Source organism: Gossypium raimondii, chromosome 6, assembly GCF_025698545.1.
Source record: "Gossypium raimondii isolate GPD5lz chromosome 6, ASM2569854v1, whole genome shotgun sequence".
Classification (NCBI taxonomy): domain Eukaryota; kingdom Viridiplantae; phylum Streptophyta; class Magnoliopsida; order Malvales; family Malvaceae; genus Gossypium; species Gossypium raimondii.
Window position 1 is genome coordinate 54,908,723 of NC_068570.1, and position 11,069 is coordinate 54,919,791.

At 31.1% G+C, this 11,069-nt stretch overlaps 1 protein-coding gene across 1 annotated transcript; it reads right to left on the reverse strand.

The window, feature by feature from the left end:
• Positions 1-7,007: 7,007 nt before the first annotated feature.
• LOC105772278 (zinc finger protein ZAT11) lies at positions 7,008-7,702 on the reverse strand. Its single transcript, XM_012593580.2, has one exon. The coding sequence runs from the start codon at positions 7,621-7,623 to the stop codon at positions 7,123-7,125; it is 501 nt and encodes a 166-aa protein (XP_012449034.1). The 5' UTR covers positions 7,624-7,702; the 3' UTR covers positions 7,008-7,122.
• Between the last annotated feature and the right edge of the window lie 3,367 nt (positions 7,703-11,069).

Here is an 11,069-nt window from a genome sequence, read left to right on the forward strand (position 1 = left end):
TGATACATTAGTAAAAATAAGTACAAAATTTAATTATTTTGTTTGATAATAGTACTTTTATTTTTGAAAATTATTATTTTATAATTTTAATCTTATTAATATGATATTATTTATTTTAGTTTGAATAAAATTTAAAGGTAATAATTTAAAGATTTTAATTTTAATAAAATAAGGAAATAAATTATTTCAATTTTATTTTAAAATAAAATCAACTTAATATTTTCAACATTAAGTGACAAATAGCTATATGCTTACTTATCATATTCAACACTTTTTTATTGAAAATTTTATATCATGTAAAAAGTTAATATGATTATCAAACACAATTAAAAAATTAAACGTTAAAAATTCTGAAATGAAAATTTTCAATGGTTTATCAAACACACCTTTAGTTATCCTTATCATATATACATGGTTATTTGAGCCGGACCAGACTAAATAGGAAAAAAGCATTAGACTGGTTAAATTCGATTAAACCAGGTGGGTTAAATCAGAATTTTTTGTTTGATCTTTATTTTTATGATTTTTTAGATTATTTATTAAATTGAATCTATCGTCTGACCAGATCGACCATCGATTTTGAAAACCTTGATATATATCATATAATATATATAATGAAATTTATTTTATTTCTGAAAATTAAAAAGAAATGTTCATCATCTAGAACTAAATCGAAAAAAAAATTAAGAAAGATTAATTTTGGGTAGGGTTCGAATTGAAAAAAAAATTAGAAACTTAAAAAAAACATATCACCAAAATGATTTATTTCGGAAATATATCAAAATAGTGATCTTTAGGGAGGAAAAGGAATCAGATTATTCCAATTTCCATCTTCCTCACAATGGTACAAGGACCCATTACATGCAATACTCAAGTTTTTCAAAGTCTGGGAACTTTTTAGATATTTTTCTTTCGAATTCAACAAGTTTCTTTTATATTTGTTTGCGTTGTATTTTTCTGAGTTCTTTTTTGAAATAAGGAAAGGGAGATAGAGGTGTTCATGGGTTAGACTAGGTCTACACATGATCTTAATATACTTTATGCTTGCTCAAGTTTGATTCGACTTCAAATATGAACTTAAAATTTTATTCAAACCTGTCCATATTTGTAAAAGATTAATCCAAATTCATTTTAGGTCTGTTCATATGAATTTTAAATTTTTTTAAAAATATTTATTTTATTTTATTTTAATATATTTTTATTGAAACTTTTTATATAGTCCTTAACATTATTTTAATATTCACATTAGAGTAGTATTATATACTTAGTATAGATTTATTTTTATTTATTATGAATTACATAATATACGAATTCAAACTTTGTACTCCTCGTCATCAACCAATATATTGTAAAAAACTTATTTAAATGGAATAAATGTTTAAAAACCCAATTTTTTAGGGTAAACAATTAAAATAGTCACTTTTGTTTATTTTGGGTTACATTTTAGTCACTTATGTTTGAAATGTTGTGTTTTAGTCACTTACGTTATTGTGTTGTAACATTTTAGTGATTGAGCTGTTAATTGTCGTTAACGATGTAACGGTACGTTGACGTGGCATACTAAATCATCAATTTAAGCAAAAATTTTAGGTTAATTTATATAATCAGTCCCCATATTTTTTCGTTTTGAGCAATTTAATTTTTTATATTATGTTCTTATAACTTTCTTCTTCTTTTTTTCTTTACTTTACATTCTCTGCTGCTTCTCCCTCTATTTTCCTCTCTTCTCCATTTCTTTTAACATTGTTTTTCTATGTTTTCCATTTGTTAAAACTAATCCCTATACTTTTATTTTTTGAACAATTTAATTTTTTTGAGTGAGGCGAGTGTAACACCCCTAACCCATATCCGTCACCAGAATAGGGTTACAAAGCATCACCGGAATAAACAGATCAAATACATGCATTTCATACTATTTAACATTCATGTCAAATATTATTCATAAAGTTCCTTATGTGAGCCCTCGAGGCCCAAAACATACATTAGAAACAAGTCGGGACTAAACCGAGTTCTTAGAGAATTTTTTGCAAAAATTCAAAAAAAAATTTTAGGTGCAAAGGGCACACGCACGTGTGGCCAGACCGTGTGACTCACACGGCCAAGAGACATGCCCGTGTCTCAGGCCGTGTGGGTATTCAAAATAGGGACACACGGCAGTGTCCTAGCCCATGTCTATACCCGTGTAACTCTCTGACTTGGGTCACACGCCCGTGTGCTAGGCCGTATGTAGGTACAAAGGTCACACAGCCAAGCCACACGCACGTGTGCCAAGCCGTGTGATCAATTCTGAGCATTTTGTTTTGAAATTTTAAAGATGCAGGGGACACACGCCCATGTGCTAGGCCGTTTGTCACACACGGTTGAGACATACGCCCGTGTCTTTGCCCATGTGGACAAAATAAGGCCATTTCCAAACCTTATTTCTCACCCAAACTTGCCTTCTACCTACATTAACACTTTAACACATATATAGACCAATACAAGACAATTAATTCAAGCCAAAACTAAGTTTTATGCATGTCATATTACCAGATACTATCTCAAATCAAATCTCAACATACCTATATGATTTCCATCATTTATCCATTTTAAACACACATCAACATATTAAGGCTACTTTTTACATATCAAAACACACCAATTACAAGCCATACCAATGGCTAAATTTCAACCAAACACATACATGCCATTCTTGATCACTTTTAGCCTATACATGCCATTATAACCTAAAATTTAATGTACTTTTTATACTGAAACTAGCTGATGGATAGTGTGAAATATCTCCACCAAGCTTCTAATTCAACGAGCTTCCGAAATACTATAAAACAAAGGAAATAAAACAGAGTAAGCATTTAATGCTTAGTAAGTTCGTATAACAGGAAATTAACTTACCATTCATTTACATTTAAAGTAAGCATGCAAAATTTATCCAAAGAAATTTGACAATTTGCCTAAACACATATAATCTCAAGAAACGTGTTAGTCATGTACTTCATGTGAATATCAAGAAACAAAGATGAGCTCATCATGTAACAATTTTCATATATATATATATATATATATATATGCTTTCCACATCAAATATTCATATAACATGTACATTTCCATAATAATTCATCTCAAGTTCAAATTATCCCATGTCGGAACTTTGCTCGTTGAACTTACTTTAAATATCGATGGATACACAGGTAGTACACTCGAAGTGTACAAAACTATAATCCGTCAATTCATATTCGGTAATGCTATACGAGCACATAAACAGGAAGCCCTCTCTCGAGCCATATAATAGGAAGCTCATGTGAGCTATGTAACAGGAAGCTTATCCAGGCTGTATAACGGGAAGCTCATAAGAGTCATATTCAGGAAGCTCATGCGAGCCAATAACGGGTAGCTCCGAAGAACCATTAATCAAGAAGCTCCGAATAGTCGTATATCGAGAAGTTCAAGTGAGCCAATATCGAGAAGCTCTAGAGAGCTATTAATAAGGAAGTTGACAAAGAGCCTTTAATCGGGAAGCTCACGAAAAGCGATATATTGGAATGCTCATGAGAGCTAATAACGGGACACTCTTTCAAGCTGTGGTGTGTCCGTAACATATGTAGGACCACAACCAATTCGGGAACCCAGTATCCATCGAATTTACTTTATTCAAACGGGACTTTATATTTTTCAGACATTATCGGATATGTGATCAATTTCATAAATGGAAATAATACAATCACATGCATACAACTCAATTAACACGTATAAATTCTCAATTTAGTTACACAAACTTACCTCGACAAGTGTTTGTGTATGCAAAATCTACAAATCCAATATTTTTTCTTTTCCTCGACCTAACTCCGTATTTGGTCTATCCGGATCTAATTAAGCCAAGTAAGCTTGCTTGAGTTCTCTTCTCTTAGCTAGGGTTTCAATGTATTTAATTTTGGGAAAGATGATATAAATGATGATATTTTCTTTTATTTTATTATTTATAATGTTTATTTTTATCTTTCCAATTTTGTCATTTTCTTTATTTAATTTTCCATGGATGAATCATCATACTTATCTACTAACCCCTCTTAATGGTTTATTTGCCATATAAGGACCTCCAATTTTGAATTCCATAACTATTTGATACTTATAGCTACTAGAACTCAACTTTTGCATTTCATGCAATTTGGTCCTTTTATCAATTAAACATGTAATCGGTAAAATTTTCCTAACAAAATTTTCATACGATATTTCTATCATTATTCGGACCATAAAATAATATTAAAATAATTTTTCTTTTCGGACTCGGATTTGTGGTCCCGAAACCACTATTTCGATTTCACTGAAAACGGCTGTTACAGCGAGATTGTGAACTAATTTTAACAAATAGAAAACATAGAAAAACTATGTTAAAAGAAATGAAGAGGGGAGGAAAATAGAGAGAGAATCAGAAGAGAATGGAAAATAAATAAATAAATAAAAGGAAAGTTAAAAGAACATAAAAGAAATTATTAAATTGCTCAAAATAAAAAAATATAGGGACCAATTGTAAAATTTAACTTAAAATTTTCATTTAAAATGATGATTTAACATGTCATGACAGCTTATTATTACACCATTAATGACAATTAACTATTTAGTGACTAAAATATTACAACACGATAACGTAAGTGACTAAAACATAACATTTCAAACATAAATGACTAAAATGTAACCTGAGGCAAACAAAAGTGACAATTTTAGCAGTTTACCCTTTTCTTTAAATGTGTAAAAGGCAATAAAATAAGCATAAATTGAAGATTTTTTTTTTTACGGAAGTGGGAGGCTATATAAAAATTGCTAACTAGCTTAATTTCTCCTAATCTTTTTGAATTTGATTCAACAATTTAAACATAAAATAGAGTTCTTTTAAGAAAAAATATTATTTTTGTAACACCCCAAATTTTTGAACTGTTATTTGTTAATTTTTGTCAATAGTTATGAATTTGCTTCAATGGTTAAGTATTTTGTTTGTGTGTTGAAAGCAGGGGTTCAAGTCCCGTTTCTAGATTTTTGTTATTATTTTGATTCAACCTTTACTTTAGATTTTTGACTTAAATTAAATTTTGTGTAAATTTGTGTTAAGAATAAGCTTACTAGTTCAACGGTTAAGTTTCTATATTGCTTTTGGTCTTGTGTTCGAGTCTCTGCGTGAGTAAAGATGAAATATTTTTAGTATCACTCTCCCCTATTAAGGGAAGTTTTTTTTTTTTTTAAATCTTAACTCTTCTTTCTCCCATTTAGTTTTATTTATGTTTTTTTTCTTCTTTTACTTTTTCCTCTTTTATTTTTGTCGATTGTGGTTCTTCTCTGTGGTTCGTTTTGAGTTCTTCTGTTAAAAATTTACTACGGTTTTGTCGAGGAAGCCATGTGTCTTGTGGTAATTCGATTGATAGGTTAAATTCGCGAAGGTCTTGAGGTTAACAATTCTCCGACCCTTTAAATCTGAAAATTTCTGCATTGTGCAAAGGTTTTGGTTTCACCCCGGTTGCTTCCCCGTCGAAACGGTGTTAGGTGTGTAATGAAAACCCGTTTTTCTACAAGTTTCGAATGCCGAAAAACATGACTGTTGATGTCACAGGCCGTGTGCTAGGCTGTGTGGGTCACACGACCGTATGTTAGGCCATTTAACTTCTGTTAAAGTTTTAGGGGAAAAGTGAGAGGGAGTAAAAATTTTTGGGGAAAATAAAAGGTTTTGAGGGTTTTTGGGAGTAAAATTTTGAGAAAAAGTAAATGGGAGAGTAAAATTTTGGTGGGAAATAGATTTTGGGTAGATTGGGGGTTGGGAGGAGGGAGTAAAAGTTTTGGGGGGAAAGTGGGAAGGAGTAAAAGTTTTGAAGGAAAAGTAAAAAGGTTTGGGAGTTTGGGGTAAAAATGTAAAATATTATAGTTTGATATTCGAATTATTCGAATTATTCGAATTCGAAAACTCAACTCGATTCGAATTCGAAATTCGAAAAAAAATTCGAGTTGATTCGAATAACTCGATTAACTCGAATAACTCGATTTGTTTAACTCGAAATTCGAATTTTTTCGATTTTTTCTAATCGAATCGAGTTTTGCTCACCCCTAGCTGGCAGTTTAATGATTTGCCGAATTGAGTGGCTAAGCCACAAATTTTATTTGATTTGGGCGATTTATCGCATACTGATTTAACAACTAGTTATAATTATGCTGACATGTGTCATATCGACACTAATTGGTGTGTAGGGCCGGATGGGTACTTGATACCCTATATTGTGTGTTGGGATGGTCGAAAATGGTGTGTATCGGATGAGGGTAGGAAACTGTATCTGATTCTGATCTGTTCTACATTTGTATTTGATTTATTTTGCATATTATCTGAATTGTTTACAATAATATTGAGTCTCATCTTTTTTTGTTTTTGTATATGAATTTGTGAAATTACTGTTATATTTATGTTTCTGCCTTGCCTTTATATATGTTACACATTTTAAGTTATAAACTCGTTCTATTTGTTGACTGAATTGCAGGTAACCTACAAACTTAAGAGGCTCGGCGTGTCAGGAGCTCGGTCATCTCTCTTTTCTAGATATTTTACTGTTTGTTTAAATTTGAACTAACGTATGTTTCATTTCGGACTATGGTTTGTAATCTCGGATTTTCATGTTGGTTTAATTGGTTAAACATTTTCTGTATGACGAGTTTTAAAATACTTAAAGTTGGTTTTTCCCTTAAACGTTTTGATGTAGCCTCCAGACTTAATCTTAAACGTTTTGATGTAGCCTCCAGACTTAATCTTAATGTCTAAGCCAACTATGGAGTGTTGCAATTTTAAATAAAAATGAAAACATGTGCTTCTCATTATATGTAATTATTCTAAAATATCTATAATTCTTCACAAAAATGTCAAACGCTTTTGATTCATTAGAGAAAAAGCATGGTTAGACTTCACAAAAAAGTCTTGAGAAAAGTTTTCAATATTAATTTACTCTTTCATTTTTATCCCTTTTACGCCATTAACAATAGTATTGAAAAGAAAATTTATAATAAAAATATTGATTTAAAAAGGAAATGGAATATAGTTATGTAAAATTACGATATGTTATAACTTAATGAACATAAAATAAAATAGATTAGAAGGGTTTACAAGAAACAATCTATTGCAAGAGTTGGTTCGGCAAGCTTCAACAATTCCAAATCATTCTCGAATGGTGTTAAGTTCAAATCTAAGCACCAAACCTTATTAGCTTTCTTCACAAGGGGTGACATCAATGGCTCTTGGTGGTTTTCTTCACTCAAATTAGCCCTATGCCTTCTCATATGACCCCCTAATGCTTGCCCGATCGAGAATTCGAGTCCACATATCGAACACTCATGCATCTTAGGCTTTGCTGGTGGTTGATTCTCCAACACCCCACCATCTCTCTCCATCAATTTAGGCTTCTTATGGCTTGCTCTATGCCCTCCTAGAGCTTGAAACGACGTGAACTGCCGATTACATGTTTTACACTTGAAAACCCGACAAGTAAGGTTACTATCATTCGTGGTGGATTCATACATGTTTCTTCCTTGTGAAAGTAGAATCAAATAATTTGCCAAAGCGAAATTGTTCTCCTCTTCTCTATTGGAAAAGCTTCTCTTCATGCTTTTCTTTTTGGGGATGAATATGGTGTGAAAATGGAAGTTTGTTATATTTGATTTTTTCTTTCAAAGGAAGAAGAAGGGAAATGGGAATTTAGGGTACTGTGAGGTTTGGTATATTTATAGGTTGGTTAGGTAGGTTGGAAGTTTGACTTTTCAAGTTGACCTTCTTATAATGACGTTTTTGCCCTTGTTTTACTTGATTGATAAAGCAATGAAGTCATGGAGAATTTGGGAATTAAAAAATGGTCCGGCTTTGGGGGAGTTTGAGTGTGAAATCAGCTCGGCTCTTATACACGTCAGCATGACCGAGTGGCTGAGCCAAGACTCCTCAATGAGACTCCTCAATGAGTTTCGAGCGAGTTGAAAATCTTTGTTCGAAAATTAGAATCTTCAATCGTCTAGATGCTTTTGACTTTCTCAGCAAAACCTAGAGACTAGTCGTGCCAAAAGATCTCGCCACGTGGATTTATAGCCATGGAGTAATACGTGGTTGTTGATAATTCGTGACACGGTTTACTTATAGTAGGTTTGTTTCCATGTGAACTTATAATGTAAAGGAAAAAAAAAACCTCTACATGTTTTCACACTTATTTAAGAAAATTATTTTCTTTAGCTTATTGTCTTAAATAATGATTTTGGGTATCGGCCAAAAAATTAGTTATTTTAGATAGATAATAGGTATTTATGGGACTTCTTATATATGCTAAAAAAGTCTTTTACAAGTACAATCTCTTGTGATAGTTTGATGGTTAAGGGTGTTCATTACTTCAAGTGTGGTCTGGGTTTGAGTTGTGCTAATCACACATTTGTTGTTCGAGCTTTGCCCTATTATTGGAAATTTAAAAACTCATATTAACCTTTTTTAATAAAAAAATTATACTTGTAGATACCTTTATGGAGAAAGGATTGTATGAAACTGTGATTTTAATGGGAGAATGATAAATCATATTTTTCCTCTTAATTTTTAGCATTTTTAGTTGGATTTAACGTTTTTCATGAGGAGAAAGCTAAAAATTAGGAGGAAAAATCTGATTTGCCATTCTTTTATTGGAAAGGGATAAGAATAGCGTAGAATTATAGTTTCATACAATCCATTCTCTATCTTTATGTAATATAGTCAAGATTTAATTAATTTTTCATGTGATTTTGAGGGTGCATTAATCTCTTAAATTTATCATATACATTAAAAAATTACTTACCAAAAAAAATGAAAATCAATATTCATGTTTAAAATTCATATTTAAACTTTTTAAAAATTGTGGAAGAAAAGGTTTAAATTAAGTCTTTAAGTCGGAAATGAATAAAATTTGAAAATATTATGGAAAATTATTTTCACTAAAAATATTTCGTAAAATCGAAAAATTGAAAACAAGGGTTTTAAACTTTGAATTTAATTAATGGATTGACTCAATTTAAATTTAATTATACACAATTTTTTCAATAAATTTTGAAAATAAAATTTCTTACCATATAAATGTAATAACTTTTTTCACATTTACATTATTTGAAACAAATTTTAAATCTTTTAATAAATGGGGTTTTTCAAATTTTAAAAAATAGGAAATGAAAACCATATTTTAAAAATTTAAAATCAAATAAAACTTAATTTTTAAATAAGGTTGGAATTTATATATAATTTCCACTAACTTCCTAGAGTCAAACATAAAGATAGGAATATTGATCCAATTTCGTTGCAAAAAAGCTAAACAAAGACTTAACTTCTTTATTCTTTGGTCATTGCTAATGGCAAAATTACTAATTCAATTTCTCAAGAAATTTCTTAGCCTAAAATTGTCGTGCAAAACAATGTACTTAACACACCTTTGGTTTTTAGTACTAGCGATGATGTCATCTTCAATTCGTGGGCATTATGATGTACCAACGGTTTTAGTGACAAAAATGTTTTTCTTTGTTAGGTCACTAATTGCTTTACACACGTGAAATTGCATTCGAACTTCCTATGAATATTTTAAAAGTTCCTTTGTGAGGTGTCAATGGGTGGGAAAGTTTTTTGCCTGCCTACTTCCCATTTAATATATCTTTAATTTGGTTTCCATTTCAAATTGAGTTACAATTTTTTTTGGGTAAATTACACTCATGTCCTTCTAAAATAGGATTTATTTTATTTTGGTCACTCTATTTTTTTCTTAATTAATATAACTGTCTAAATTAGTCATTGCCATTAAAAATTTTCGTTATTCCACTAACGTATTGCTGACATGGCACAATAGCTCATTAAGTGACTAACATGTGACATTTTTTTCTATATTTTTAACTAAAGCTACGAACTTCTCTGTAATTAGCCGAAAACACTTTGTTTTATTATTATTTTTGTTCTTTCCCCACTTTTTTTGGTTTTTTGAGATGGTAGATGAAAAAGATGTTAAACAAGTTTAATTGTTGTTTATCATATGAAGTTTGAATCCTATGTCTCATTCTGTTGCAACTTTTTAAAAGAAATCTGGAATTTGGATTTCTAGTAATCTGGTATTTGTTCAACCTAGAAAAATTGGTTTAGACTAGGGATTTAAATAGCGGTCCGTTACCGGAATAGCAGCCGTTATATAGCGGTAACGGCACCGTCTGAAACTGCTACTGCCGAAACCGCTATTATATTTTACAATAAGTTGTGTGAATTTTTTAAAAAATTCACGACCGCAATACCCGCAATGACTGCAATAGCATCCATTATGTCCGCAACCGCGATAAACGCAATGCGACCGAAAACGTGGCCGCGACCGCAATTTAAATCCCTGACCAATTATGCAATTATGAAACAATAATAAGGATCTAATAATAAAATATTATGAGAACCTCTTAATTTTGAAGCTGCATTAAATGATTCTACAGCTTTTCTCAGTCTAGATAAAATCCATTTCAGAAACTAAATGTGCAGCAAGAGAACTGGGCAAAACACATTTGAATGTAAAAAGAAAACTCCAAGCATCACAGCAGTAGTAGCTGAGTAATAGATATGAAGCAAAGAATCACAGACTTCTTCCACGTCTGCCACCCTTTCTACGGGTACCGTCAGTGGGAATGGGAGTAACATTCTCTGAGGTGGACAAAAAATGTTATATGTCAGTCAGAGTGAAAGGACTTAATAGAACACATTCAGACATGAAAGGATGAAAGAAATACACCTATTCCACCAATTTTCATGCCTGAATGTCCAATCTTCAAACCCCAAAACAAACAGAAGCGAGAGAAGAGGAAAAAAAAAACAAAAATGAAAAGGTTTAAGGGTGTAAAAAGTCCTCAAACTTTTTAAAAAAATGCAATTAAGCCCATACTTTATTTTTCACTCCGTTGGGTACTTGAACTTTCAAAATGCATAAAAAGGACCCTCAAAATTTTCGAACATAAAAAAAGTAATTAGGTCCCTAACCTTTTTTTTCACTCAATTGGTTATTTGAACTATCAAATGCATTAAAAAGGCCCTTTGA